Source organism: Trachemys scripta, chromosome 2, assembly GCF_013100865.1.
Source record: "Trachemys scripta elegans isolate TJP31775 chromosome 2, CAS_Tse_1.0, whole genome shotgun sequence".
Lineage (NCBI taxonomy): Eukaryota > Metazoa > Chordata > Testudines > Emydidae > Trachemys > Trachemys scripta.
The window spans coordinates 281,616,915-281,643,547 of NC_048299.1; the positions used below are offsets into that span (position 1 = coordinate 281,616,915).

General features: G+C 56.3%; 1 protein-coding gene across 2 annotated transcripts; it reads right to left on the minus strand.

Annotated features, from left to right (window-relative positions):
• Positions 1 to 5,000: 5,000 nt before the first annotated feature.
• On the minus strand, positions 5,001 to 26,067 carry GRINA (glutamate ionotropic receptor NMDA type subunit associated protein 1). 2 transcript variants are annotated; one of them, XM_034763799.1, is made up of 7 exons: positions 25,692 to 26,067; positions 19,174 to 19,539; positions 12,471 to 12,583; positions 12,116 to 12,316; positions 11,030 to 11,158; positions 8,646 to 8,789; positions 5,001 to 7,017 (listed from the first exon to the last, which is right to left on the minus strand). In XM_034763799.1, exons 2-7 carry the CDS (start codon positions 19,508 to 19,510, stop codon positions 6,868 to 6,870), a joined length of 1,074 nt encoding a protein of 357 aa, XP_034619690.1. In that variant the 5' UTR covers positions 19,511 to 19,539; positions 25,692 to 26,067; the 3' UTR covers positions 5,001 to 6,867. The 2 variants fall into 2 exon arrangements, with proteins under 2 accessions (XP_034619690.1, XP_034619691.1); XM_034763800.1 differs by lacking the exons at positions 19,174 to 19,539; positions 25,692 to 26,067 and adding an exon at positions 12,804 to 13,448.
• Between the last annotated feature and the right edge of the window lie 566 nt (positions 26,068 to 26,633).

The following is a 26,633-nucleotide window of genomic DNA, read 5'->3' on the forward strand; positions in this document are numbered from 1 at the left end:
ATTTAGAGTATTATATACCAACACTGTGTCCGGTATCTGCTTGCTCCCCATTCCCTTGGGAGACCTCGTCATAAATATAAAGGGAAGGGTAACCACCTTTCTGTGTACAATACTATAAAATCCCTCCTGGCCAGAGGCACACAATCCTTTTACCTGTAAAGGGTTAAGAAGCTCAGGTAACCTAGCTAGCACCTGACCAAAAGGACCAATAAGGGGACAAGATACTTTCAAATCTTGGGAGGGGGAAAAGGCTTTGTTCTGTCTGTTGTGTGTGCTTGCCGGACACAGATCAAGAAAGCAAGCTACCCAACTCCATTAGTAAGTACTAGTGAAGAAATGCGTTAGATTACTTTTATTTTGGCTTGTGATTTTCCTTGTCTAGAGGGAGGTTTATCCCTGGATTTGTAACTTTAAGGTTTTGCCTAGAGGGGAGATCCTCTATGTTCTTGAGTCTTCTGTTATTCTGTAAAGTACTTACCATCCCAATTTTACAGAGGTAATTCTTTTACCTTTTCTTTAATTAAAATTCTTCTTTTAAGAACCTGATTGATTTTTCATTGTTTTAAGATCCAAGGGTTTGGGTCTGTGTTAACCTGTACCAATTGGTGAGGGGATTATTCTCAAGCCTGCCTAGGAAAAGGGGTGTAGGGACTTGGGGGGATTATTTGGGGAAGGTAGGGCTCCAAGTGGCCCTCCCTAAATGTTTGTTTAAATCACTTGGTGGTGGCAGTGTTACCTAATCCAAGGTACAAGGATGGATTTGTGCCTTGGGGAGTTTTTAACCTAAGCTGGTAGAAATAAGCTTAGGGGGTCTTCATGTGGGTCCCCACGTCTGTACCCTAAAGTTCAGAGCGGGGAGGGAACCCTGACACCTCTTTTGCGGGTCTAATAGTTGTTCCCCAGAGGTACCACTGCAGGCTATTGTACCTGGCCCATGATATTCCCCTTGTGGGCATCAGGGCATCCGGCGCACCCGGCAGAGGCTGCTGCAGAACTTTTACTGGCCTGGGATCTTGACACAATCCAACACTATTGTAGGTCCTGTGACTCCTGCCAGAGGGTGGGGAAAGCCTGGGATAAGTGTAAAGCACCTCTGAGATCTTTGCCCATCATAGAGGAGCCTTTTCAGAAGGTGCCATGGACATAGTGGGGCCCCTCAGCAGGGTGACTCGGTTGGGGAAAAAATACATTCTTGTGGTAGATTTTGCTCCCCGGTACTTGGGAGCGGTGGCTCTGTCCTCTATAGAGGCAGACACTGTAGCAGACACACGGCTGGCCATTTTCAGCAGAGTGGGGTTCCCCAAGGAGGTCCTTATAGACCAGAGGTCCAACTTCATGTTGGCCCTGCTCCAGTGCTTGTGGGAGAAGTGTGGGGTCCAACACACCTGGGCCTCGGCGTATCACCCTCAGTCCAATGGGCTGATGGAGAGGTTCAACGGGATGGTGCTGAAAACATTTATGGACCAGCACCCGCAGGACTGGAACAAGCATTTATCCCACCTGCTGTTTGCATACAGGGAAGTGCCCCAGGAATCCACAGTGTATGGGAGGAGAGTGAGGGGACCCCTGGACTTTATAAGGGATGAGTTGGAGGGGAACGCCTCTCCTGATGGAGAATCAATAGTGGAGTATGTATTGACTTTCCAGGAAAAGCTCGCTGAGTTCATGGACTTAGCCAGTGGAAACCTAACCAGTGCCCGAGGGAAGCAGAAGGTCTGGTACAATCGCTCTGCGTGTGCCTGCTGTCACGATGTTAACTTTGGCGGGACACAACTGAGAGTGTCAATTCAGGACAAATGGCTTAGAGCAGGACAGTTATAGCCCAGGGCTGGGGTTTCTCCACTTCTAAGGCAAACCAAACCAGCCAGACAGAGGACTTTGGTTTTACCCCACTGTGTAACCATAAGTCATATGAGAAATTCCCTTAGACACTCCAGTTTCCCAGTATCACCACCAGTGCCACTCATTATGGGGACGAATGGTTATGAAAAACCAATACCCCAGTAAAAGAAAAAAGGTTCTCCCGATCCCAAAGGATCAAGCCCCAGACCCAGGTCAATATACAAATCAGATCTTACCCACAAATCACGATGTTGCCAATCCTTTAGAATCTAAAATCTAAAGGTTTATTCATAAAAGGAAAAAGATAGGGATGAGAGCTAGAATTGGTTAAATGGAATCAATTACATACAGTGATGGCAAAGTCTTGGTTCAGGCTTGTAGCAGTGATAGAATAAACTGCAGGTTTAAATCAAGTCTCTGGAACATCCCCAACTGGGATGGGTCCTCAGTCCTTTGTTCAGAGCTTCAGCTTGTAGCAAGGTTCCTCCAGAGGTAAGAAGCCTTTTATATTCTCTGGAAGAACACCCCTTTGTTCTTACTGTGGAAAATCACAGCAGCAAGATGGAGTCTGGAGTCATATGGGCAAGTCACATGTCCATGATGACTCAGTTCTTTACAGGCGGACGCCATTGTTTACATGTTAGTTTGAACGTTCCCAGGGAAGCTCAGATGTGGATTGGCGTCTCCCAAAGTTCATTGTCAGTTAAGTGTTTGCTCTGGCGTATATTGACGATATCTGTCTCTTTAGCCAGACCTGGGAAGAACCTGTGTCCCAGGTGAAGAGGGTGCTGGGTCGCCTCCAGGATGCGGGACTGACCATAAAAGTTGAAAAGTGCAAGGTGGGGATGGCAGAGATTTTATACCTGGGCCATAAGGTGGGCGGCAGTCACCTGAAGCCGGAGCCAGCCAAGGTAGGGGCAATCCAGGATTGGCCCACTCCCCAGACTAAGAAGCAGGTCCAGGCTTTCATTGGGATGGCAGGGTACTACCGGAGGTTTGTGCCCCACTTTAGTTCCCTGGCAGCTCCCCTCACGGAGGTGTGCAGGAAGGGAAAGCCGGACAAGGTGATCTGGACCGAGCAGTGCCAGAGGGCTCTCTGTGCGCTGAAGGGGGCACTTATCCCAGGCCTGGTGCTGATAAACCTGGATTCTAACAAACCCTTCCTGGTGTTCACCAACGCCTCGGACACAGGGCTGGGGGCGGTACTGATGCAAACTGATATTAAGGGGGAGAGACACCCCATTGTGTACCTGAGCAAGAAGCTGCTGCCCCGGGAGCAGCACTATGCGGCCATAGAGAAGGAATGCCTGGCTCTGCTGTGGGCCCTTAAAAAGCTGCAGCCGTATCTATTTGGGTGGCGCTTCACTGTGTGCACCGACCATTCACCTGGATTTGGCTGCACCAAATGAAAGGGGCTAATGCCAAGCTACTGAGATGGGCCCTGCTCCTCCAGGTGTATGACATGGAGGTGGCCCATGTGAGGGGGAGTGCCAATGTTATAGCGGATGCTTTATCGCGGGGCGGGGGCCCTGAACTTCCCCAGGTCACTGACTAAGTGACCCTGCTCCGTTCAGCCTCGAAGTGGAGGATTTTCTTGTTTTCAGTGGTTTTCCAATGGTTTGCATGCAGAGGGAGTGAGACTCAGTTTCCCTGTGTGTTACAGGTTTAACGAGGTGGTGGGAGAGGGAATTTGTTGTTACAGAGGGCCAGCGAATGGCCTGGAGAATGGATGGCCTCCCAGTCACCAGGTGCTGGGCTAAGCATGGGCATCGCAGCTGATTCTGGCCAGTGGGAGAACAATGGGCTGCAGAGAGGACCCCGGTGACTGGACCAGCCAGTTCCAGACAAAGGGGAAACAAAGGGCGGATGAGAGGAGAGGAGGCCCAGGCGACCCTGTTTACCTGGGACAGATGACAAAGGACAGAGGCGGGACGGGGATATCAAATGCCCAGCTGGAAGAGGGCAGCCAGAGCCCATGTGGATGCGGGACAGACTTAGATTTGCTGTGCTGAGGGAGGCTAGGCCTGAGGCCTGGAGTTTCTTGTGCTGGGTTCAGATGTTCAATAAACCCTCCTGTTTTACGCTAGCTGAGAGTCACTCCAGTCTAGAGAGCGGGGTTGCATTATTCCCTCTGGAAGTGGAGGCCATGGGGTTCCAGAGCAAGGGGACACCCTGAGGGGGCCCCCAGAGAGAGCCAGGTGTGCTGGAGGCGTAGAGGTTCAGTCCCGGGAGGTGGCAGGGCCAAAGGGCCTAACCCCCAGAGCGAGTGCAACCCTTGAGAAGGGCTGTCACACTGAAGAGGGTTTCTCCCAGGGGCTGTACAGAGGAGAGAGGGCACAGATCCTGGGAGTCCGTGAGAGCCAGTTACTGTCATAGTGGATCACAAGCTAGGAATGAGTCAACTGCATAACATCATTCGGGGTTGTATTAGCAGGAGTGTTGTAAGCAAGACACGAAAAGTAATTTTTCTGCTCTACTTCGCGCTGATTAAATCTCAACTAGAGTATCATGTTCAGTTCTGGGGGCCGCGTTTCAGGAAAGATGTGGACAAATTGGAGAAAGGCCAGAGAAGAGCAACAAAAATGATAAAAGGGCTAGAAACCATGAGCTATGAGGGAAGGTTGAAAACATTGGATTTGTTTAGTCTGGAAAAGAGAAGACTGAGGGGACATGAGGGAGAAAAATTGTTCTTGTTAAGGTTTAGGTTGGACATTAGGAAAAACTTCCTAACTGTCAGGGTAGTTAAACACTGGAATAAGTTGCCTAGGGATGTTGTGGAATCTTCATCCTTGGAGATGTTTAACAGGAGGTTAGACAAACACCTGTCACACATGGTCTAGATAATAGTCCAGGCATGAGTGCAGGGAACTGGACTAGATGTCCTCTCGAGTCCCTACCAGTCCTACAGTTCTATGACTCGGGGTTTGGCATGTGCCTATTGATACCTGTACAGAGCCAGCAGGGCCTGTGAGGCCTGGGAGGCAGCGTTTGTGCTGCCCGAGGCCATTGGTTTCAGGGACTGACCCACACCAGGCAGGGTCATGCTAAGGCGGGCAGTGGGGAGAGGCCTCATGACCCTGGATATTGTCTTGCCATGCCTAGGAGAGAGGGCAGCGAGGGGGAGCAGCAGCTGCAGGAAGGACGAGAGGAGCCCAACGCTTTGTACATTCTCACTTTATTAGGACATCCTGTTTATACAGCGAGTGCCGAGTGGCACTGGGCTCGGGGCACAAGGACAGCCAGGCAGCATGCAGCAGTGCAGGGACCCCACTTGAGTGCCATGCCCCAGAACCTCCTGCCCCTGGAGTCCAGGCAGCTCAGCAGTGCTCACGGCCCACCTGTGCTACCAGGAGACTGTATGTGTGGTTGGGGCCCAGGGGGCTGTTGGGACCCCTGCCCCTACAGGGCCCCAGGGTCTGTCAGGGCCTTCCCTTGCTCCAGAGGGCGGGAGGGGCTCTGGGATCGATCCCTCGGTGCTGGCCTCCGCTGGCTGCATCACGTAGCACACCTGGGCCCAGACAGTGCAGAAGGCCCCCCCACTAACCCCATGATACCCCCAGGTGTGGGGGGCAGGCACACGTGCTTGTTACTCTGCTGAAGTCCTCTCCCCCGGCCCCGAGGGGGCCCGGAGCCCAAGGGCTAGTAACCCTGCTATAGAGTGAGAACCTCCTCAGCCAGCCCCTTACTCCCTTCGGTGTCTAGCTGCCAAGTGGGCTGGCACACAGGGCAGGAGAGGTTTGCACAGCTCCAGGAATGCAGCCCCCTGGCCCCAGGGATTGGTGTGGGGAGGGGATGGCGAAGCTGTCTCTGGGCTGCCCAGCAGGGGTCACCAGCACTGCTCCGCAGGCCCAGCCTCACCCAGGTCTCTCCTGGTGCCGCTTGCTTAGCCAGGCCTCTGGGCAGGCGGCGGCACAGACGCTGCTCCTGCTGGGGGCGCCCCAGGAGAGGGCTGGGATGGTGAAAGGAGAGTCTGGACAGGTGCCGGTCTCACAGCTAAACAGAGCTTTATTAACAGCAGCAGCCAGTCACATACAGAACAACAGGGACCCCGGGACCCAGCCTCCGGCTGCTCGGAGCAGGAGGGAGCTGGGCTGCATGGAAAGGGAAGGCAGGGCCCCGGCGCAGCCCACACCATGTGCTCGTGGGAGGGGAACTGGGCAGATCCCTGCGCTCACCCCCAGGCCAGCCACACACAGTGCCTTGGGAAGCAGTCTCAAGGGGGCTGCACACCTGGGCACTCCAGGGAGCGGCCTGCACTCAGCCCACCACCACCACCGGTTCAGGGTCTCAAACATCTTCATGACCAACTGTAGTGAAATCAGGCAGGTGCTGTCAGGCCCGGCAGGGGCTGCGCTTGGGAGGCACCGCCCAGCATGCCAGATCTCCAGGGCCAGGCGCTAATAGAGCCTGCCTTTGAACTCTCTCTGGTCGTCTCACTAAAGGCCTGATCTGCCTGCGTGGGGCCAGAGAGGGTTTCAATCCATTCACCACTGGGAGGCTGGGGACGCAGCTGGCTAGTGACAGCGGAGAGGAGCAGTGGCGGCCAAAGAGCTGCCCCTGGCTGCCAGGGAGCTGGGCACATCCGTGGAGGAGGAGGGGGGCTGCCAGAGGGCAGGAGCAGCATGCTTGGGACTCAACCAGGCAGCAACATTCCCTGAAGCAAGACAGCAGCTCCTGACATGGTGCAGAGCAAAGCGATGTATACACCCCCGCCCTGCCCCACACAGCACGGGCAGCCGAAGGATGGAGAGCGTCCCTCATCCCATGATTGCCCAGGACGGGTCCTTCCAAAACCATGAGCCCACTGCCGCTCAGCTGCCCCCCGCCCCACTGTCCTCCCTGAAGAGCTGGTGAGGGGACCATGGGTCAAAATAACTAGAACACGAGAACCAACAACGAGATGCCATGAAAACACCACACCAAATGGCTATGGGGGAGCAGGGCTGGGGTGGGGGCAGTGACACGCAGTGAGGTGGGGCTGGCACAGGGGCAGGTTACCCTACTCTCCGCAGCAGCGGGCGCGCACTAGTCCTTGGCCCGGCCGATGATGGCGAGGATGTAGAGGAAGATCTGGATAATATCCGTGTAGAGGTTGAGGGCGGCGAAGACGTACTCCTCCGGGCTCAGGGCCAACTGCTTGTTCCCCAGTAGCATTTGAGTGTCCACCGCCAGGAACTGCAAGAGAGGGGGAGGAGGGGTCACACAGGAGCAGGGTGTGAAGAAGTTCTTAATGTTTCCTCTGAATACTGTGTGGGTGCCTCAGTTTCCCCTATGTATTTCTTAAGTCTCCAGTGTGCATAATTGGCCGACAATCTGTCTCCTAGCAACAAATGGCCGGGGCCCTTCCCTCCTGCAAGGGAATAGCTAAAGGTGAACAAAGATCAGGTGACCTCCTGACCTGGGAAAGAGACAAAGGCCAGAAAGGAGGGGCTGGAGGGGGTTGCAATTTGGAACTGGCTGGGGATGGGGAGTGAGGGAGATGGGGGTGTCTGGCTTGCTGGGCCCCAGAATGGCCCCGGCTGAGGGAGCCTGTTCTCTGGACCTACAAACTCTGTTTTAGACGTGTTCCTGTTATCTAATAAACCTCTGTGTTACTGGCTGGCTGAGAGTCACGTCTGACTGCGAAATGGGGGTGCAGGACCCTCTGGCTTCCCCAGGACCCGGCCTGGGCAGACTCGCTGTGGGAAGCGCACGGAGGGGCATATGCTGAGTGCTCCCAGGAGGTGAAGCCGTGTGAGCTTCTTGCCCTGCAGACAGTCTGCTCCATGGGAGAGGAGGCTCCCCAAAGTCCTGACTGGCTTTGTGGGGAGCAGTTCTAGAGTATCGCCCAGGGACTCCGTGACACAGGGTGCCAGACCTGGCACCAGGCCTGCTGCAGCAGCATGCTTTCAGCATGGACCATGCCCAGGTACCCAGCTCCAGGCCATGAGCTGAGGGGGAGAATGCAGCCCCCCTGTCCTGCACACCCAGGGCTCACAGCGCTGCGCATGGCATGGCAGGAGGGATGGTCTGTGCCAGGCTGTGCCTCTTTCCCCCCGGCACCCGGGGGTGCTCTGGAAGTGCTGCCAGGATGGAGGGGCATGGACAGTGCCATGCCCAGGGGCAGAGCACTGGGGGTTGGGTGATCCAAGGGGAGGGGCTGTCCCCGACCATCACTGACACTGCCCTGCCAAGCCCTCCCTCCCTCCCTGAGCCCCTCCTACTCTAGATACGGGCACGGGTCCCAGTGCCGGCCCAGACAGGGCTCTCTGGCTTGTGAGCGAGAGCTCGGACTTGGCCACTGCTGCTGGTGGGTGATGCCTGGTCCCACAGCTGCCACTGGGACCTGGTGTTCATGCCCCCCCCCCCCCCCCCCGGGAGGGGGAGCCGGGTTCCAGCTGGGACTAGGCAGGGGCAGGAACAAACTCCCAGGTGGTGCCACGCTGAGGGTCTGAAGCTATCACCAGTTCTAGAGCTGTCCCCACCGCACAGCTCCAGGCCTACCCTCCAGCAACGCGCTCCCCCAGGGGCACAGGGACATGGGGGCCATAGCGGACCAGCAGCCGGAGAGGGTGGATTTTAAGGCCCGAGGGGCGCAGTGCCCGTGACCCTGCGGGTTTGGTTTCTCAGCCCTGGTGAGGCAGCCACATCCCCATGGGGAAGGGTTCATCAGGCAGAGCTGTCCCCTTTGAGGCCCTGGCGAGCCCCTAGGCCGAGCGCCCTGGCTCCTGCCCACTCAGCTCCAGCCCAGGCCTTCCCCACGCTGGGCAGGGATCTGCAGGAGACAGTGTGGTGGCGCTGTCCCCACCCTGGCAGATACTCACGCAGGTGAAGAGCAGGGCTCCCAGCGAGGCGTAGACGATGTCCATGATGCGGTTCCGGATGAAGATACACAGGATGGAGAAGAGGATCAGCACCACCAGGCAGACGATCAGCACGCCCCGGCAGGAGGTGAAGTCATACTTGGTCTGCAGGAGAGGACGACAGGCCATTGGGGCATCACACACGGGGTCTCCAGCCCCGGCCTCGTGGCTGGGCCCGCGCCTGGCCCCAGCACTGCTCCGCCTGCTGGAGGAGCTGAAAAGAGCCCGGCTTTGGGCCCAGGTCTTTCTGCTTTCCAGGCAGCTCCCCCGGGAGCCCAGACATGGGCCGGCTATTGGCAGTGCCGGCTGCCCAGCCCCAGGCACGGCTACGGCACAGCTGGGTCCGAGGGCGAATTCCCCAAGAACCAGCACAGGCAGCTCACAGGCTGCACCTGGATTCTGCCAGAGCCCCATGGCCAGCTCCCAGGACGCTGCCGTTCCCACAAAGCACGAGCCACACCCAATGCAGCCTGAGCACGTGGAGACGTCAGCGGGCGGATGCTGCCCCTGCCCAAGGGCCCCGGAGCATCAACCCCTTAGCAGCATGAAGGCCTGACGGTGTGTGACGTTATTGACATAAACTAGGACCGTATAGATCATTGTTGCAACCAAGGTCCTGTAGTGGCACCCAGATCTGGTATAAAGGGGGTCAAATGGGGTGTCTAGGACAAGGTTATGGTTTACTGGTTATGATTATGCTGTCTATGTGTGTGTATCAGTTTTGTAGTTGAAGTTATGAATATTGGCTCTATACTGTCTGTATGGCAAACGTATGCTATGCTTCTGGGTGACATCCCAGACAAGCTGAGATTAGCTCTGCCTAGCCTGCTTGATGGCCCATTAAGGACCATCAGCTATACAATGGACCCATTGAGAGAAGGCAGATACGCCTTGTAACTCAGCAAAGTATGCAGGGACTAGTCCATGTGACTCCAGACTCCATTTTGCTGTAATTTTCCACAGTAAGGACTGTGAAAGTGAAACGAATTATATTAAAGAAATAGAATGAATTAAAGAATGCTATATGTACCTTTAAGTAGAAATGAGAAATGCTGCAAGCCAGGGGGGCAGGAAAGCAGACATTAACTGCTTAACTTGCCACTTAAGGGCAATTGGTGAAGCATTAGTCTTAGATCGATAAGAGTTAACAAGGAAGCAGGATATGCATATTGTGCTCCATGCAAATTTTACAATTTTGCTCTCTCTGTCCCTTTGTTTAGTTCGCACCCTTTTATCTGTATAAATAAGACTGTTTGTTTGAATCTTGCATGGAGGCTCACATTATCTGAATGTATTAGCAGAGCGCTGTGCTAATAAAACAGAGTGGTCTGACAAACTATGACTCCTGAGTCTAACTTTGACAGGACAAAGAGGTGTTCTTACACCTGGAAAAGACTATATAAGGCTGATGCCTCATCTCCATCTGGTCTTCAATCCTGCTTCATACCTCTGGAGGAACTTTGCTACAAACTGAAGCTCTGAACAAAGGACTGAATGACCCATCCCAGTGGGGGATGTATTCCAGAGACGTGATTTGAACCTGCAGTTTATTCCATCGCTGCTGCAAGCCTGAACCAAGAACTTTGCCATTACTGTATGTAATCGATTCCATTTAACCAATTCTAACTCTCCTCTCTATCTTTTTCCTTTTATGAATAAACCTTTAGATTTTAGATTCTAAAGGATTGGCAACAGCGTGATTTGTGGGTAAGATCTGACTTGTATATTGACCTGGGTCTGGGGCTTGGTCCTTTGGGATTGGGAGAACCTTTTTCTTTTACTGGGGTATTGGTTTTCATAACCATTTGTCCCCATAACGAGTGGCACTGGTGGTGATACTGGGAAACTGGAGTGTCTAAGGGAATTGCTTGTGAGACTTGCGGTTAGCCAGTGGGATGAGACCGAAGTCCTCCTAGTCTGGCTGGTTTGGTTGGCCTTAGAGGTGGAAAAACCCCAGCCTTGGGCTGTAACTGCCCTGTTTTAGCAATTTGTCCTGAGTTGGCGCTCTCAGTTGGGTCCCGCCAGAACCGCATTGTCACACGGTGCCAGGGAAGCTACTGCAGCAGGGACCGACTCCCAGTGGCAGGTGTCTGGCTAAGGCTCAGACAGGAGCTGCGCAGTGACCCAAGGTGCCAGGGCCCCAGGCAGAGAGAGCTAGCCATGTCCCCAGGAGGGGGCAGCCTGGGGCTTCTGGCTCCCCACTCTCACAGCTGGAGAAGGCAGATGCCAGCCAGCCAACCCCTCATTCCCCAGACAGCTACAGGGCTTCTAATGAAGGGATCCCGCTGTGTGGCCCAGCGGCCAGCTCCCAGCCCAGCCTGGGGATCGAGCCCAGCCCCCCTCACCTGCAGGGAGAAGAGGACAACGGTGAAGCAGACGATGGCCGTGATGCCCACGGCCATGATGACGGCGTCCGTTTGATAGAAGCTGGCGATCATCCCCACCATGTAGGAGAGGCTGAGAGTCAGGATGGACTGGAGAGAGGGAACGTGCATTAGAGGGGGCTGGGCAGGCTGAGCAGAGCCAGGGCTAGGCAGGCACCTGGGTGAGGGGCGCCCCAGGCTGCTAGGGCAGCGGCCTGGACACCACCGTCCAGCCCCGAGCTGCAAACCCTTAGCACCACAACAGCCTCATTCCCCTGGGGACCCTTTTGCAGCACACACTGGGGAGCCCCAAGCTGGAAACCTACAACCCCCAGGAGGGGCCGGGCCTGGAGAGTGCCCAGCTGGGGAGAACAGGGAATGAACGGTTTACAGCTTTCACCGGCGGTAACGGCCACCTGCTAAAAGCGTAGCACACGGCCATCAGCCTGACAGGCTGGGCAGCGAGAAGGGGTCTCCACCCCCTGCCCCAATGTAGCCAGCTCACACCCAGCCAAAGGGACAAGAAAGGACAACTAGCCCCAAGTGTAATGAAATCTGTCACCCCAGATCCACCAGGGACTGTGGCCATGGGGCGGTTATTGGCTCTGTGCTCAGGACCTAGGGGGCTGCGCTTGGGGTCAGTGCTGACTCAAGAGAGCGCCTTCTATGGGACTCTGCCCAGAGCCAGCAACACAGCACCTCCTAGTGCCTTCCTGGGCTCAACACCCTCTGCATCACGCCTGGAAGGAGGTGCGAGACCATGGGGTGAGGGGTACAAACACCCCGCATAAGCGGCTGGGTCGGGCGAACTCCCCGGAGTGCTCAGCACACAGGAGCGCTGAGCCTGGGCATGCCGCGCAGGGAGGGGAGTCGTATGGGGATGCGGTCAGTTCTCACACCTCTCCCCAGGGCTGGGGCAGCATAGGGAACAGCACGGTGGGTGGGAAGAGCAACTCCAGCCTGCCCCAGAGCAGAGGGTCCCTCCCAGCCCCAGACTGTCACCCCAAGCAAGGGGATTTCAGCGATGGGGCTGCGAGAGCCGTGCTGGGCCCGCAAGCTGGAGCTCACCAGGGCGACCAGGTTCCAGGGGTACTTGCGGCGGAACTCCCCACAGCAACTCAGCACGATCAGTGAGATGAAGAAGATGGCGTAGGAGACATAGTACATCCAGACATTTCGCCTCACAAAGCCCTTCATGCCCTTCACAAAGGTGAAGATGGCCACGAAGGCCAAGGTCACGCTCAGCTGGAGGGTCAGCACCAGGAACACCTGGAGGAGCACATGACATGGGTGAGGACAGGTCCCCTCCCCCACCGTGGGGACGCTTCCCCTGCCCCCATGCAAAGAGGGGGCCACTCCCACCTGCTCAAGTGGGGGATCACAGGCCCTTGGCCCCTGCCCCAGTGCACTGGGAGCTCCTCACCTTGCGGATGAAGGCCTGGCGGATGCTCTTGTCGTCCCAGTGGGTGATGGGGAAGTCCTGGTTGTCGTAGTACGAGGGCGGCCCGTCCTCATGGTAGTTACTGTGCAGCGGAGCTGGAGAAAGGGGGAGTAAGGCAGAAGCTGGTGCACAGCCCTCCACCCACCCCGGCCAGGAGCAGCCCAGCGCCCAGGAAGAACTAAGCTCCAGGGGAGTGGGCCCCGGACCAGATAGGTGCTGGGCTCTACTGCACATACTGCAGCACCTTGTTCCACATCTCCAGCCCCAACCCCGGGGAGATCACCGCCTGGCTATGCCCCCGGAGCAGCAGCTCACCAACTCTGGTGGCCACGGTGCCAGGTCTCCAGGGCACACGGGCAGGGCTCATTCCGTCTTGCGGTGCCAGTGCCACACAGGGAAAGAAGAAAGGCAGGAGAGAGGGGTCAGGGAGGGCTGGGTGCGGTGGGCAGAGCTGCCTAGGAGCACGGCCATGCCAGCACTCGGACATCCCTCCTGCCTGGACTCTGCCACGGCCCACCTGAGGGCACCCATGTGGGGAGGCAGGAGTCTACGCCCTGCGCCTCTCAGAGGGCTGGAGGAAGCCTGGGGCTGCCCCCCATGCCCAGCCCGTCTCCCCTGCCAGCAGGGGTGAGGAAAAGCAGCCATAGGTGCAGCTCAGCTGCCTGCAATTCCTCCCTGTGGCTAAGAGGTGTCAGTGCAGGGAGCTCGGCGTTTCCTCCAGAGTGGGATGCCAGCGTGAAGGTGGAAGCCTGCCAGATCCCACCATGCCCCCCTCCCTGATGGTGGAGGACCAGCAGGAAACAGGGTCCTGGCTCATGGCTAGGCCTCACCTGCCCCAGGGAGGGGAGGCTGCAGGAGTCTCCACTTCTCTCCCTGGGGTGCAAGAGGGCTGCAAGCAAGGGACTTCCCCTTCTTCTCCAGAGGAAGCAGCTGCTGCTGCCCCCAGGGCAGAGAAACCCTCATGGCTGCAGCAGCAGCATCAGGGAGTGGGCAGGCAGAGAGCACTGAGCTCCAGCGATTCCGGTGACCTTGCCAAGCCACACCGATTCAGTCCTCAGACCCCTGGGCCCTGTGCAGGATGGAGAGGCCCAGAGAGCTTCTCAGGCTAGAAGTGTTACCACTGCCCCACCATGCCAAACTATGTGAAAATTCACAGAAGGACGGTGAAGAAATTTGGCAGCATGTGACCTCCAGAAGGAGAAAGAGGAGTGTCCATGTACCAGCAATGCAGATACAGGTGAGCAACCATTTTCATGTTCTCTCCACAGGTACTAATGCAGAGAGTGAACTAGAGGATACATCTGAGGGAAGGGAGCAGAAGGAGACTCCACCGATTGGAAGGCATGAGATGCACTGTCCTAGGGATGGGGGTGTGACGTTGTGCAGTCTATAGGGTTTTATAAAAACTTGATAATAAGTCAATATAATGTAACTGAGATAGTTTTAGAGAAAATACGGTAATAAGTGAATGTAACGTAACTGGGATATGCTTCATGCAAAAGGTCTCTTGTAAGGTATCATTACAAAGCTTATAATCTACTGAGTATGATCATCTGATTTGTATAAATGTACCACTTGTATCTAAAACTAGAAATATAAAATGTAACTCTGAGGGCCTATTGTAATTGTGTAAAGTGTGGACCATTAATGATGGTTTGGAATCTTGATGACTCCCATTGTCTGCAGATGGGTGTGTTTTACCTGTGAGTCTTCCTGTATATGTGTGTGCTGGCAAGTGAGTAATGAAGTCTTGCAGTGACATGTGATCATGTCACCTGAACTGGAATCCATCCTTAACCTGGTGCTTTTCCAGTGAGGGGGGGTGGAAACCCAGAGGGACAAAGAGTTCCCGCCTTACGCAAAAGATATATAAAGGGGGGGAAGAGAACAGAGAGGGAGAGGAGCTATCATGAAGAATCCCCTAGCTACCACCTGAGCTGCAACAAGAGCTGCACCAGGGGAAAGAATTGTGCCCAGGCCTGGAAGGTGTCCAGTCTGGGAAAAAACTTACTGAAGCATCTCTGAGGGTGAGATTATCTGTATTCAGTTTGATTAGACATAGATTTGCGCATTTTATTTTATTTTGCTTGGTGACTTACTTTGTTCTGTCTGTTACTACTTGGAACCACTTAAATCCTACTGTCTGTATTTAATAAAATCACTTTTTATTTTGTAATTTAATTTACTCAGAGTATGTATTAATACCTGAGGGAGCAAACAGCTATGCATATCTCTCTATCAGTGTTATAGAGGGCGAACAATTTATGGGTTTGACCTGCATAAGCTTTATACAGGGTAAAACGGATTTATCTGGGTTTAGACCCCATTGGGAGTTGGGCATCTGAGTGCTAAAGACAAGCGCACTTCTGTGAGCTGTTTTCAGGTAAACTTGCAGCTTTGGGACAAGTGATTCAGACCCTGGGTCTGGGTTGGAGCAGACGGGAGTGTCTGGCTCAGCAAGACAGGGTGCTGGAGTCCTGAGCTGGCAGGGAAAACAGAAGCAGGGGTAGTCTTTGCACATCGGGTGGCAGCTCCCAAGGGGGTTTCTGTGATCCAACCCGTCACAGGGGGTTCCACGACCACCGCTCCCAAGAGGAGGAGGAGGGTGGTGGTGGTCGGGGACTCCCTCCTCAGGGGAACTGAGTCATCTATCTGCCGTCCCGATCGGGAAAACCGAGAGGTCTGTTGCTTGCCAGGAGCTAGGATTCACAATGTGACGGAGAGACTGCCGAGACTCATCAAGCCCTCGGATTGCTACCCCTTCCTGCTTCTCCACGTGGGCACCAATGATACTGCCAGGAATGACCAGACTGCAGACTATGTGGCTCTAGGAAGAAGGATAAAGGAGTTTGAGGCGCAAGTGGCGTTCTCGTCCATCCACCCTGTGGAAGGAAAAGGCCTGGGTAGAGACCGTCGAATCGTGGAAGCCAATGAATAGCTACGCAGGTGGTGTCGGAGAGAAGGCTTTGGATTCTTTGACCGTGGAATGGTGTTCCGAGAAGGAGGAGTGCTAGGCAGAGATGGGCTCCACCTAACGAAGAGAGGGAAGAGTATCTTCGCAAGCAGGGTGGCTAACCTAGCGAGGAGGGCTTTAAACTAGGTTCACGGGGAGAAGGAGACCAAAGCCTTGAGGTAAGTGGGGAAGTGGGATACCGAGAGGAAGCATGAGCAGGAAAGCGGAAGAGGAGAGGACTCCTGCCTCATACTGAGAAAGCAGGACAATCAGTGAGTTATCTTAAGCGCTTATACACAAATGCAAGACGCCTGGGAAACAAACAGGGAGAACTGGAAGTCCTGGCACAGTCAGGGAACTATGATGTGATTGGAATAACAGAGACTTGGTGGGATAACTCACATGACTGGAGTACTGTCATGGATGGATATGAACTGTTCAGGAAGGACAGGCATAGCAGAAAAGGTGGAGGAGTTGCATTGTATGTAAGAGAGGAGTATGACTGCTCAGAGTTCTGGTATGAAACTGCAGAAAAACCTGAGTCTCTCTGGATTAAGTTTAGAAGTGTGAGCAACAAGGGTGATGTCGTGGTGGGAGTCTACTATAGACCACCAGACCAGGGGGATGAGGTGGACTAGGCTCTCTTCTGGCAACTAATAGAAGTTACTAGATCGCAGGCCCTGGTTCTCATGGGAGACTTTAATCACCTTGATATCTGCTGGGAGAGCAATACAGCGGTGTACAGACAGTCCAGGAAGTTTTTGGAAAGCGTAGGGGACAATTTCCTGGTGCAAGTGCTGGAGGAACCAACTAGGGGCAGAGCTCTTCTTAACCTGCTGCTTACAAACAGGGAAGAATTAGTAGGGGAAGCAAAAGTGGATGGGAACCTGGGAGGCAGTGACCATGAGATGGTCAAGTTCAGGATCCTGACACAAGGAAGAAAGGAGAGCAGCAGAATACAGACCCTGGACTTCAGAAAAGCAGACTTTGACTCCCTCTGGGAACTGATGGGTAGGATCCCCTGGAAGAATAACCTAAGGGGGAAAGGTTTCAGAGTAACAGCCGTGTTAGTCTGTATCCGCAAAAAGAAGAACAGGAGTACTTGTGGCACCTTAGAGACTAACAAATTTATTAGAGCTTATGCGCTAATAAATTTGTTAGTCTCTAAGGTGCCACAAGTACTCCTGTTCTTTTTTCTAAGGGGGAAAGGAGTCCAGGAGAGCTGGCTGTATTTTAAAGAATCCTTACTGAGGTTGCAGGAACAAACCCATCCTGATGTGTAGAAAGAATAGTAAATATGGCAGGCAACCAGCTTGGCTTAACGGTGAAATCCTTGCTGATCTTAAACACAAAAAAGAAGCTTACATGAAGTGGAAGACTGGACAAATGACCAGGGAGAAGTACAAAAATTTTGCTCAGGCATGCAGGAGTGAAATCAGGAAGGCCAAATCCCACTTGGAGTTGCAGCTAGCAAGAGATGTTAAGAGTAACAAGAAGGGTTTCTTCAGGTATGTTAGCAAGAAGAAGGTGGTCAAGGAAAGTGTGGGCCCCTTCCTGAATGAGTGAGGCAACCTAGCGACAGAGGATGTGGAAAAAGCTAATGTACTCAATGCTTTTTTTGCCTCTGTCTTCACGAATAAGGTCAGCTCCCAGACTGCTGCACTGGGCAGCACAATATGGGGAGAAGGTGACCAGCCCTCTGTTGAGAAAGAAGTGGTTTGGGACTATTTAGAAAAGCTGGACGAGCACAAGTCCATAGGGCCGGATGCGCTGCATCCAAGGCTGCTAAAGGAGATGGCGGATGTGATTGCAGAGCTATTGGCCATTATCTTTGAAAACTCATGGCGAGTTTTCGGGGGAGGTCCTGGATGACTTGAAAAAGGCTAATGTAGTGCCCATCTCTAAAAAAAGGGAAGGAGGAGGATCCGGGGAACTACAAGCCAGTCAGCCTCACCTCAGTCCCTGGAAAAATCATGGAGCAGGTCCTCAAGGAATCAATTCTGAGGCACTTAGAGGAGAGTAAAGTGATCAGGAACAGTCAGCATGGATTCACCAAGGGCAAGTCATGCCTGACTAACCTAATTGCCTTCTATGACAAGATAACTGCTCTGTGGATGAGGGGAAAGCAGTGGACGTGTTATTCCTTGACTTTAGCAAATCTTTTGATATGGTCTCCCACAGTATTCTTGCCGGCAAGTTAAAGAAGTATAGGCTGGATGAATGGACTATAAAGTGGACAGAAAGCGGGCTAGATCGTCGGGCTCAACAGGTAGCGATCAATGGCTCCACGCCGAGTTGGCGGCTGGTATCAAGCGGAGTGTCCCAAGGGTCGGTCCTGGGGCCAGTTTTGTTCAATATCTTCATTAATGATCTGGAGGATGGCGTGGACTGCGCCCTTAGCAAGTTTCCAGATGACTCTAAACTGGGAGGACTGGTAGATATGCTGGAGGGTAGGGATAAGATACAGAGGGACCTAGACAAATTAGAGGATTGGGTCAAAAGAAATCTGATGAGGTTCAACAAGGACAAGTGCAGAGTCCTGCACTTAGGATGGAAGAATCCCATGCACTGCTACAGGCTGGGGACCGACTGGCTAAGCAGCAGTTCTGCAGAAGAGGACCTAGGGGTTACAGTGGACGAGAAGCTGGATATGAGTCATCAGTGTGCCCTTGTTGCCAAGAAGTCTAATGGCATTTTGGGCTGTATAAGTAGGGGCACTGCCAGCAGACCGAGGGACTTGATCATTCCCCTCTATTCGACATTGGTGAGGCCTCATCTGGAGTACTGTGTCCAGTTTTGGGCCCCACACGACAAGAAGGATGTGGAGAAATTGGAAAGAGTCCAGCGGAGGGCAACAAAAATGATTAGGGGGCTGGAACACATGACTTATGAGGAGAGGCTGAGGGAACTGGGATTGTTTAGTCTGCAGAAGAGAAGAATGAGGAGGGATTTGATAGCTGCTGTCAACTACCTGAAAGGGGGTTCCCAAAGAGGATGGAGTTCAGCTATTCTCAGTAGTGGCAGATGATAGAACAAGGAGTAATGGTCTCAAGTTGCAGTAGGGGAGGTTTAGGTTGGATATTAGGAAAAACTTTTTCACTAGGAGGGTGGTGAAGCACTGGAATGGGTTCCCTAGGGAGGTGGTGGAATCTCCTTCCTTAGAGGTTTTTACGGTCAGGCTTGACAAAGCCCTGGCTGGGATAATTTAGTTGGGGGTTGGTCCTGCTTTGAGCAGGGGGTTGGACTAGATACCTCCTGAGGTCCCTTCCAACCCTGATATTCTAGGATTCTATGTCCAGAGCCAGCCACATAACCCAGACCCCCTCACTTGGCCCCCCCCCCAGGGATGGGGCTGGCTCTGCATCTTTCACCTCATTTCCTGGCAGCTCACCCCATCCTTGAGTCCCAGCTGTAAAGTGGACGCAGGTACTATCTCTAGGGCCACAGCAGGTGCAGAGCAGATGTGGGGGGAGAGGGGAGCAGAGCTGGGAGCCCCAGGAGGAGTCTGGGAGCTCTGCATGGCAGCAGGTCAGAGAGCACCACTAGCTGCAGCAGACTTTGGGGAGAGGCCTCCAGCTGGACCGGCAGCACCTGCTGTGACTCCAGGCGGGCAGAACGCAGCCTGGCTGCTGGGAGGGTTAGACTCTCGCTCAGCTCTAGAAAGGGATGGGGCAGCTCCCCCAGGCACGCCCTCCCCACTGCCCCCACGGGGTTTGGAGCAATGTCACTTACAGCCTTGGTCCTCTGAGACTATGGGCTGTGGCTGGGCGTATGGCGGCTGCATATACGGCCCTGATGGATACGGCCCCTGAGGATACGCGCCTGCTGGTGGATACGGCCCCTGAGCATACGGGGCCGGTGGGTACGGCCCAGGCCCTTGAGGGTACGGGCCCTGCGGAAAGCCCGGCTGGTTGTAAGGTCCTGGCTGGAACTGGGGCTGTGGATAGGGTGCTGTTGGGTAGGGGGGCTGTGCGTAGGCTGGCGGGGCAGGAGGCTGCTGCCCAGGGAAGGCAGGGCTTGGAGCGGCGAAGCCATCGCCCGACACCAGGAAGCTCTTCTCGTGGGACATGTTCCCAGGCGCTCACTGCCGCTTCAGTGCTGAGGAGAAAACACACGGAGGGGGTGTTAGAGGCCTAGCTCCTGAGTCCCCACCACTGCCAGCCAGTCACAGCCCGAGGAGACCCCCAAAGCTCAGCATCCCAGGCACCCCCTGGACCCATCCTTTCCGGAGCGGACAGGACTGGATGCCCCTCCCCCCACCCATCGCCCCATGCCCGCCTGCCCCACGGCTGCCTCCACCCCACCCCCCATCACCACAAGCTCCCTCCCCGCCGGCAGCTGCTTCCACCCTCCACCCACCTCCATCACCCCATGGCCCCACCCCCACAGCTGTCTCCCCCTCCCATCACCCCATGCCCCCCCACGGCTGCCTCCCCAGCCCCCCCCAGCCTCACTCAGGGGGCCCACGTCACCCGCCCGTGAGGTGGGCCCTGCTGGCAGCAGTCTCTGCTGGGGAGCAGGCTGACCCAGTTCCTGCGGCTCCGTCGCCACGGTAACCAGGGCCTAGCGCCAGCTTTCCCTCCCAAGCTCAGGCTTGATCGGGCCAGGCCACAGACGGGTGTGGGGCAGCGGCAGGGCCGACGTCTGCCCTGCGGAGCCTGGGGGGGCTGGGGTGACTCCCCTAAAGCCCGGCCCAGCCCCAGTTCCCAACTGGAGCCCCACTGCTTAGCTCTGCCTCCGGGCTTGCCCTGGCACCCAGCCACTCCGACTCCCGCTCCGCTGCCCAGGCTCCAGACCTGCCTCTGAGGCCCCCTTGCTCCCACCCGGGCCCAGCCCTGGCACCTGCCAGCTCGGAGGGAAAGGGGGCGCCTGGCGGGGGGCACAGGGATCTGGGGAGGGCCTTTTGTTCAGCTGCCACGTGCGAGCTGTTCCTCCCTGCTCCCCATGGGGCTCTGCCCAGCTCCATGCTCCTGGCAGCCCCCTTCCCTCCTGGCTGCAGAGCGTCCCCCGAGGGCACACAGAGGGAACAGCAGCCAGGACTGGGCAGGGGAGGCCAGGTGCTGGAGCCGGGCTGGCCGTACAGCGGAGCCCCCAGCGAGGAGCAGGATCGAGCTGCTGATGCCTGGCAGGCCAAGCGGAAGGCCCTACTGGGCCAGCTCTGGCTGTCAGGGGGCTGCCTTGGGGCTAGGATGACCAGATCGTGTGAAAAATCAGGATAGGGTGGGAGGGGATAAACAGGCACCTATAGAAGACAAAGCTCTGAAATATCACAACTACCACTATAAAATCAGGACATCTGGTCATGCTACTCGGGGTGCCCTGTGACTGCACGGGTGGCAGGTGCCTGCACTGCCCAGAAGGTCCGTCTAACAGCCCGCAGGAGGGCGGGGCTCGGGGGGGTTTCAGAGACCCAGTGGAACTCAAGGTGCGTCTACACAGCCGTTTTCCAAGCGCTAGCCCAAGCCCGGCTGGGGCTGGGCGGCTGCTGCACGGGCTGCCGAGGCACCTTGGGCAGCCACAGCTCAGGATGGGCAGGAAGGGCCCCAGGTAGAGACATGCTCCGCGAGGAAGCCCCAAGCACTCAGCACACACCAGGACACGCTCTTTGGGCTAGCCCTGGCCAGAGACCCCAGCCTAGGCAGGGAGGCTGACCACCCTCCCCAGTCAGGGCTGGGCCCAGCCCGCTGCAGGAAAGCTCCTTCAGCCCTCCCCAGCAGCTGGGTCTGCTCTGGTTGGTTAGTTTGACTTCAGAGGATGAGTCCCAGAGCGTGAGTGTGGGAGCTCACAGCCCCCCGCCAGAGGGGCAGGGGTGCTGCCTCATTAAACAGAGAGTGATCCCCATGCCCAGCCTGGAGCTGTTACTCAGGCCTCCCTCCCTCAACAGCTGACAGCGACCCTGCCTGTTTTTCAGTCACCTAGCGAATCTCCCCTGGCTTTTCCAGGGAGACAGGGCCCCCATTCCCCGCCCCCCACAGGGACCCCCAGGCTCCTCCCGCCCCCACAGAACTTCCCCTCTGCCCAGATCCCTCCCCCCACAGGGACCCCTCCACCCACCCTCCCACAGAACTTCCCCTCTGTCCAGATCCCTCCCCCCACAGGGACCCCTCCACCCACCCTCCCACAGAACTTCCCCTCTGCCCAGATCCCTCCCCCCAGGCCCCGCCCACACCCCATCCCAGGGACCCCGGCCGCCGCAGGGTTCCCCCCCGCCCCTCCCCAGGCCGCTCTGCCCACCACACAGAAGCAAAGAAGGACAAGCCCATTTTTCTCCTTTCCAGTAGTGGTGACTACAGCTCAGGGCTGGCTGCACAGCGTGCTGGCGCGCAGCTACAGCCGAGGCGCCCGTGGGGTTAAGGGCAAGGGCAGGTGCAGACTACTCCTTTTTACACAGCATTATATCAGCGTTCCTATGGCCCCTGTTTGTAGGGTGACCAGACAGCAAATGTGAAAAATCGGGACAGGGGTGAGTGGCAATAGGAGCCTATATAAGAAAAGACCCAAAAACCGGGACTGTCTGTATAAAATCAGGACATCTGGTCACCCTGCCTGTTCGGGTTTCATGCATGCTCCTGCCATGACAGGTTGGCACGCAGTGAAACAGAAGGGGTGCCACCATGCCAGCAGGCCTGGGAGCTAAAGCCAAAGTACACCCCACCCAGAACACCGGTGGCCAGCACCATCTCCCAGGCTCCCTCCCTGCCTGTGCCGCACAGTGCTGGCCACAGAGCGCTTGCCTGCCTGCCCCTGGACACGGACCAGGTCTCCTGGCTGGAGCTGCTATGCCAGGAGCAAGAGGGACCTGGTGCTGCCCAGCCCCCAGCAGGGCAACGCCTCTTCTTGTAAACACCAGGGCTCATTTATCAGGCAGCAGTAGGAGCTGGGAAATCCCATCTAATTCCCAGCATCAGCTGGCCCCGCTCACGTGACATGGTGTTGGGCTGGGTCTGGCATTGCAGGGCCAGTGCTGTTCCCTGCCCTGGGTTCAGTCCAACTTTCTCCTGCAAGTAATTTACAAACACAGCTGCACCTTGGGCCAGAAGGGCTGAAACCCCACAGCGCAGCATCCACCATGGCACCGCCCAGGGGATTTAACACCTTCAGTGAAACCCAGCCAGCGTCAGCCACGCAGCCTAGGCACCCAGAGCTCCCAGCCGCCCAGCATAGCCCCCGCATACCGCTCCCCAGGGCACAGCAGCTCCCAGGAATATCCCCATCACAGAGTGTGGGGGAGTCAAGGCCCTGCACTCCTCTTCCTGGGATTCACCATGACTCTCAGCCAGCCAGTAAAACAGAAGGTTTATTAGATGACAGGAACACAGTCCCAAGCAGAGCGTGTAGGTACAGCCAGAACCCCTCAATCAAGTCCTTCTGGGGGGTTTAGGGAGCTTAGAGCCCAGCTTGGGGTTCCCTGCGTTGCACCACCCAACCCAAACTGAAACCAAACCAAAACTCCTCCAGCAGCTCTCTCCCCTCCCCTCTGCTCCTCCTCTCCTTTGTTCAGCCTCCCGGGCAGAAGGTGTCAAGTATCAGAGGGGTAGCCCTGTTAGTCTGAATCTGTAAAAAGCAACAGAGGGTCCTGTGGCACTTTTAAGACTAACAGAAGTATTGGGAGCATAAGCTTTCGTGGGTAAGAACCTCACTTCTTCAAGGTGTTATTTCTCCCAACCCCCCTCCTGGCTCAGGTTACAGCTCAGGTAGCTTCCTGCAAGGGAAGTGCCCCATCCCCATGCAACTTCCCTGCAACATTCCCAGGTCAAATCTGCCCGCTCCCTGCTCCGTCACCCCCCCCCCCCCACACACACACACAGAAACACCGGAGTGGGTGCTTCCTTCGGTCCTGGCGAGATACGCAAGCCCCCATTTATCCGTAGGTGCAGTACAGCTTCCCATCGGGCAATACTCCTCCTTGGGCTGGGGCCACCCTTACGAGAGGGAAGGGGGTGTGACGAAGTGGGAATATTTGGTAATATTTTTAGGAGGTCTGTTTGTGCCTCAGTTTCCCCCAGATGCTGCATTGTTGCCCACTGTTTGCTCTCCAGGCAGGCTGAGACACACAGGTGGGTGGTGCCCAGATTTCCAGACCCTAACCCCATATCAACAGAACAGCTGAGAAGACAATGGCAAAGCCAGTTGCCTGGACATTGACACCTAGCAACCAAGGACCCAGAGGGATGTGGACTTTCCTGCCTCTCCTTGGGGAGACTTAACAGCCTTGCCCCAGCCCGAGATCCATGGGGGTAAGTGCTGGCTGCTGGAAGGAGCCAGGGCTCTCACCTAGTGACCAAGGTGGTCAGACGGACAGCCAGTGCTGGAACCACAGGGGTCACTAGGCTCGGCTGGGCTCTGGGTCGACCAGACCAGACAATGTTCTAGGCTCCCCTCAGGCCGGCCTGTGCCGCGTGCGAGGCACAGAACCAGCTCTTTCACAACGCGGCATGCGCATCAGTGCCCACACAGGGCCAGGCACATGGGCCCCTCTGAGGGAGGAGCCTCCCTCAGGGTCTGGCTCAGTGGGGTGAGCAGAGCGGAGCGAGGGGCTGCAGGCCCAGAGGCCCAGTCCAAGGAGGCGGTGTGGCCATGTAGCTACCCCAAGGCAGAGCGAGACCCCTCGGAGGTCAGGCCCACTGAAGGGTTTGCCCTAGAGCTGTTCTAAAGCTGGGGCCAGGAATCGCTCCTGTGAGTCCGGGACCGGGGGCCTATTTGTCTTCAGTCTCTCCGCTCAGACTCACCCTGACCAATCCCACTGCTGAGCGGGTGTCTGGAGACACCGATTCCCCCCTTTGTGGGCCCTGCACTAGCGGCACCTTCCAGGCAGAGCCTAGTTCAACGTGCAGCAGGAGTCAGATGGCAAGGGCAGCCGCCCCAGATCTATTCTAATGCTGTTACATACAGGGCTGGTGTTTCCCTACAGCGAGTCCTGCTGGTCACAGGACTCTGACCAAGTCACAAGGATCCAGAGGCGGACGAGGAGCAGAGCTCTGGGGAACAGGGAGATGAGAGACCAGGGCCGTTCAGTAAGAGGTGGGACCCCCAGCACCATCACTGTGGGGCCAGAGGGACAAACTAAGGGGCCAGAGAAGGCCCCCAGGCTAGTCACCCCACCGCATAACATGACAGTGGGGCACTCAATGCGCTCAGAGCTCTGTCCCTGGTGACCTAGAGAGCCGCAGCCTCCCTCACTCAGAAGAGCTGGAGGAGAGGCCCACCAATGGCTAGTAGCCACGCTGGTCAGGGACACAGCCCCTGTGCTAGGGGTCCCCAACTGCCAGAACTGGGGACCGGATGACAGGGTGGATCACTCCATGATTGCCCTGTTCTAGCCATGCGCTGATGCTCTGGCCCTGGCAGTAGACAGGATATAGATGTCCTGGAGTCCCTGCCCCCCCCCAGCTTTGGGACACCACAAGGCCAGTTTGCTATTTGCAGCTAACTGTGGGGACAGCAGTGGGTTTCGCAGGGATCAGGAGGAGGCAGGGTTCCTGACATGGCGCCGTAAGACACATGCTGGGCACTCTGCTACAGCTAAACGAATGACAGGGTTCTAGGCACATTAGCACCTTGCAGGCGACCGTAACAGACTGCGCTGTGGCCCTGAGCTACCTAACGCCAGCCTGTCCTGTGCAGGTGGATGGCCAAGGACCCCTCTAGAGCATCAATCACAGCAGCAGCTGCAATGCACGAGCAGCACTGCACTGCAATGTTCCAGGAGCTCTCGGCCCTCATGCTTCGGGGTACAAACTGCTCACCAGCTTGAGAGGCGTGGGGCGGGCCAGGGGATCCGCCCCCTGGCTAGGACATCAGCAGGCAGAGATTTACAGCCCATCCAAGGCACTTCGAGCACCTTCCACCCCCACCCACACACAGAGTTATGAGCATCCTCCTGCCAGACCTGGGACCCCAGACTAACTAGGAGATCTGCTACCGGACAGCCGAGGCAGGCAATTCCAGATATGATTGGCCACCTCCTCCCTCTGACCCATTGACAGGCTCCCTGGCACCAGGAATCTAAGCATTATTCAGCCAGCGAGAATGCAGAGACTGGCATGGAGGAGGACGGGGGGGCGGCTGAGCTGAAAATCTCCAAGCACGCCGGTGGAAGGGAAGGGGAGGGACAAGACCCCAAAACAACCCAGGACAGAAACAAGGCCTCCTGACCTAAGTCACTTGCCCCATGCCTTGCCCCCACAAGGCACGTGAGGTCTCAGTCCAAACCAGATGCCCTCCCCAGCACGGGCGTCTCAGATACATACGGCCCTGGGTGGTGTCGGTTTAGGGCGTCAGTGCTGCCAATGCCGCAGCAAGCAGAGTCCGTGCGCAGGCCTGGTGGTCCCGGAGCTGTGCGGAGAGGAAGGCCCAGATCAGGCCGTTATCTTCTCAGCCACCAGAGCGGAGCGGAGAAGGGGGTGGGGGGGTCCTCCTCCCCAGAGCGGAGCCCGATTCCCGAGCGGGGAGGTGGCACAGCCTGCTGAGTCACTGGCAGAAATGCCAGGCAGAGTCTACAGCGCAGCAGTTTCCTTCTCAGCGGCCTCCAGCCCTGCCTGGAAGATACCCTTCTCCCAGCTGCAATAAATAAACCCGCTCCATCCAGGGGGCGGGAGAGAAACCCTGTCAGGCAGCGACAGCGAGCGGCAGCAGATCTAACACAGCTGCTCTCTGCCAAACGAGCCCCCTCGAGCGCCCCACCTCACGCGCAGGCTCCTCGCTCTAATCCTGCTGGGTCCTTCGCTATCTTAATCCCACGCCTGTGACATCAGCCACACACAGCCAGGCCCCCGCAGGAGCGAGCTGGACAAAGCTGCAGCCATCACAACTCCGAGTCCGAGACGCACACCAAAACCTCCCCCCTTCTCCTAGCTTCAGCAGCCAAGCGCACCTCCCCAGCCGCAGAGACAGCGCTACGGGACGATCCCAGGCAGCACTGCCCGGGGGCCCTGAGGAGCCCCAGCGCACTGCTGGCAGTCACACCCATTGCTGCTGCGCTGCCTGCCCAGGGTGCAGACAGGAGAGCGTCACACACTGCAGCAGAGGGCTGGAAACAGGCAGGAGAGAGGAGTGCAGCGCAGGTACCTATGGACACTGCCACAAAGCCGCCCGGGAAGCACTGAAGCCTGGGGAGCTACAAACAAGTAAGGCTGGAAGAAAATCGCGGCCTGCAATTTTGTTGTGGAAACTGCAACTGTTAACACCATAAC

Coding starts and splice junctions, on each gene's coding strand:
- GRINA (XM_034763799.1), bottom strand. CDS start 19,510: ATGTCCCACGAGAAGAGCTTCCTGGTGTCGGGCGATGGCTTCGCCGCT. Junction 12,317..12,470: donor GCCAGGCCTTCATCCGCAAG/GTGAGGAGCTCC, acceptor GTGCTCCTCCAG/GTGTTCCTGGTGCTGACCCT. Junction 7,018..8,645: donor GAGCCCTGCTCTTCACCTGC/GTGAGTATCTGC, acceptor CCTCTCTTGCAG/TTCCTGGCGGTGGACACTCA.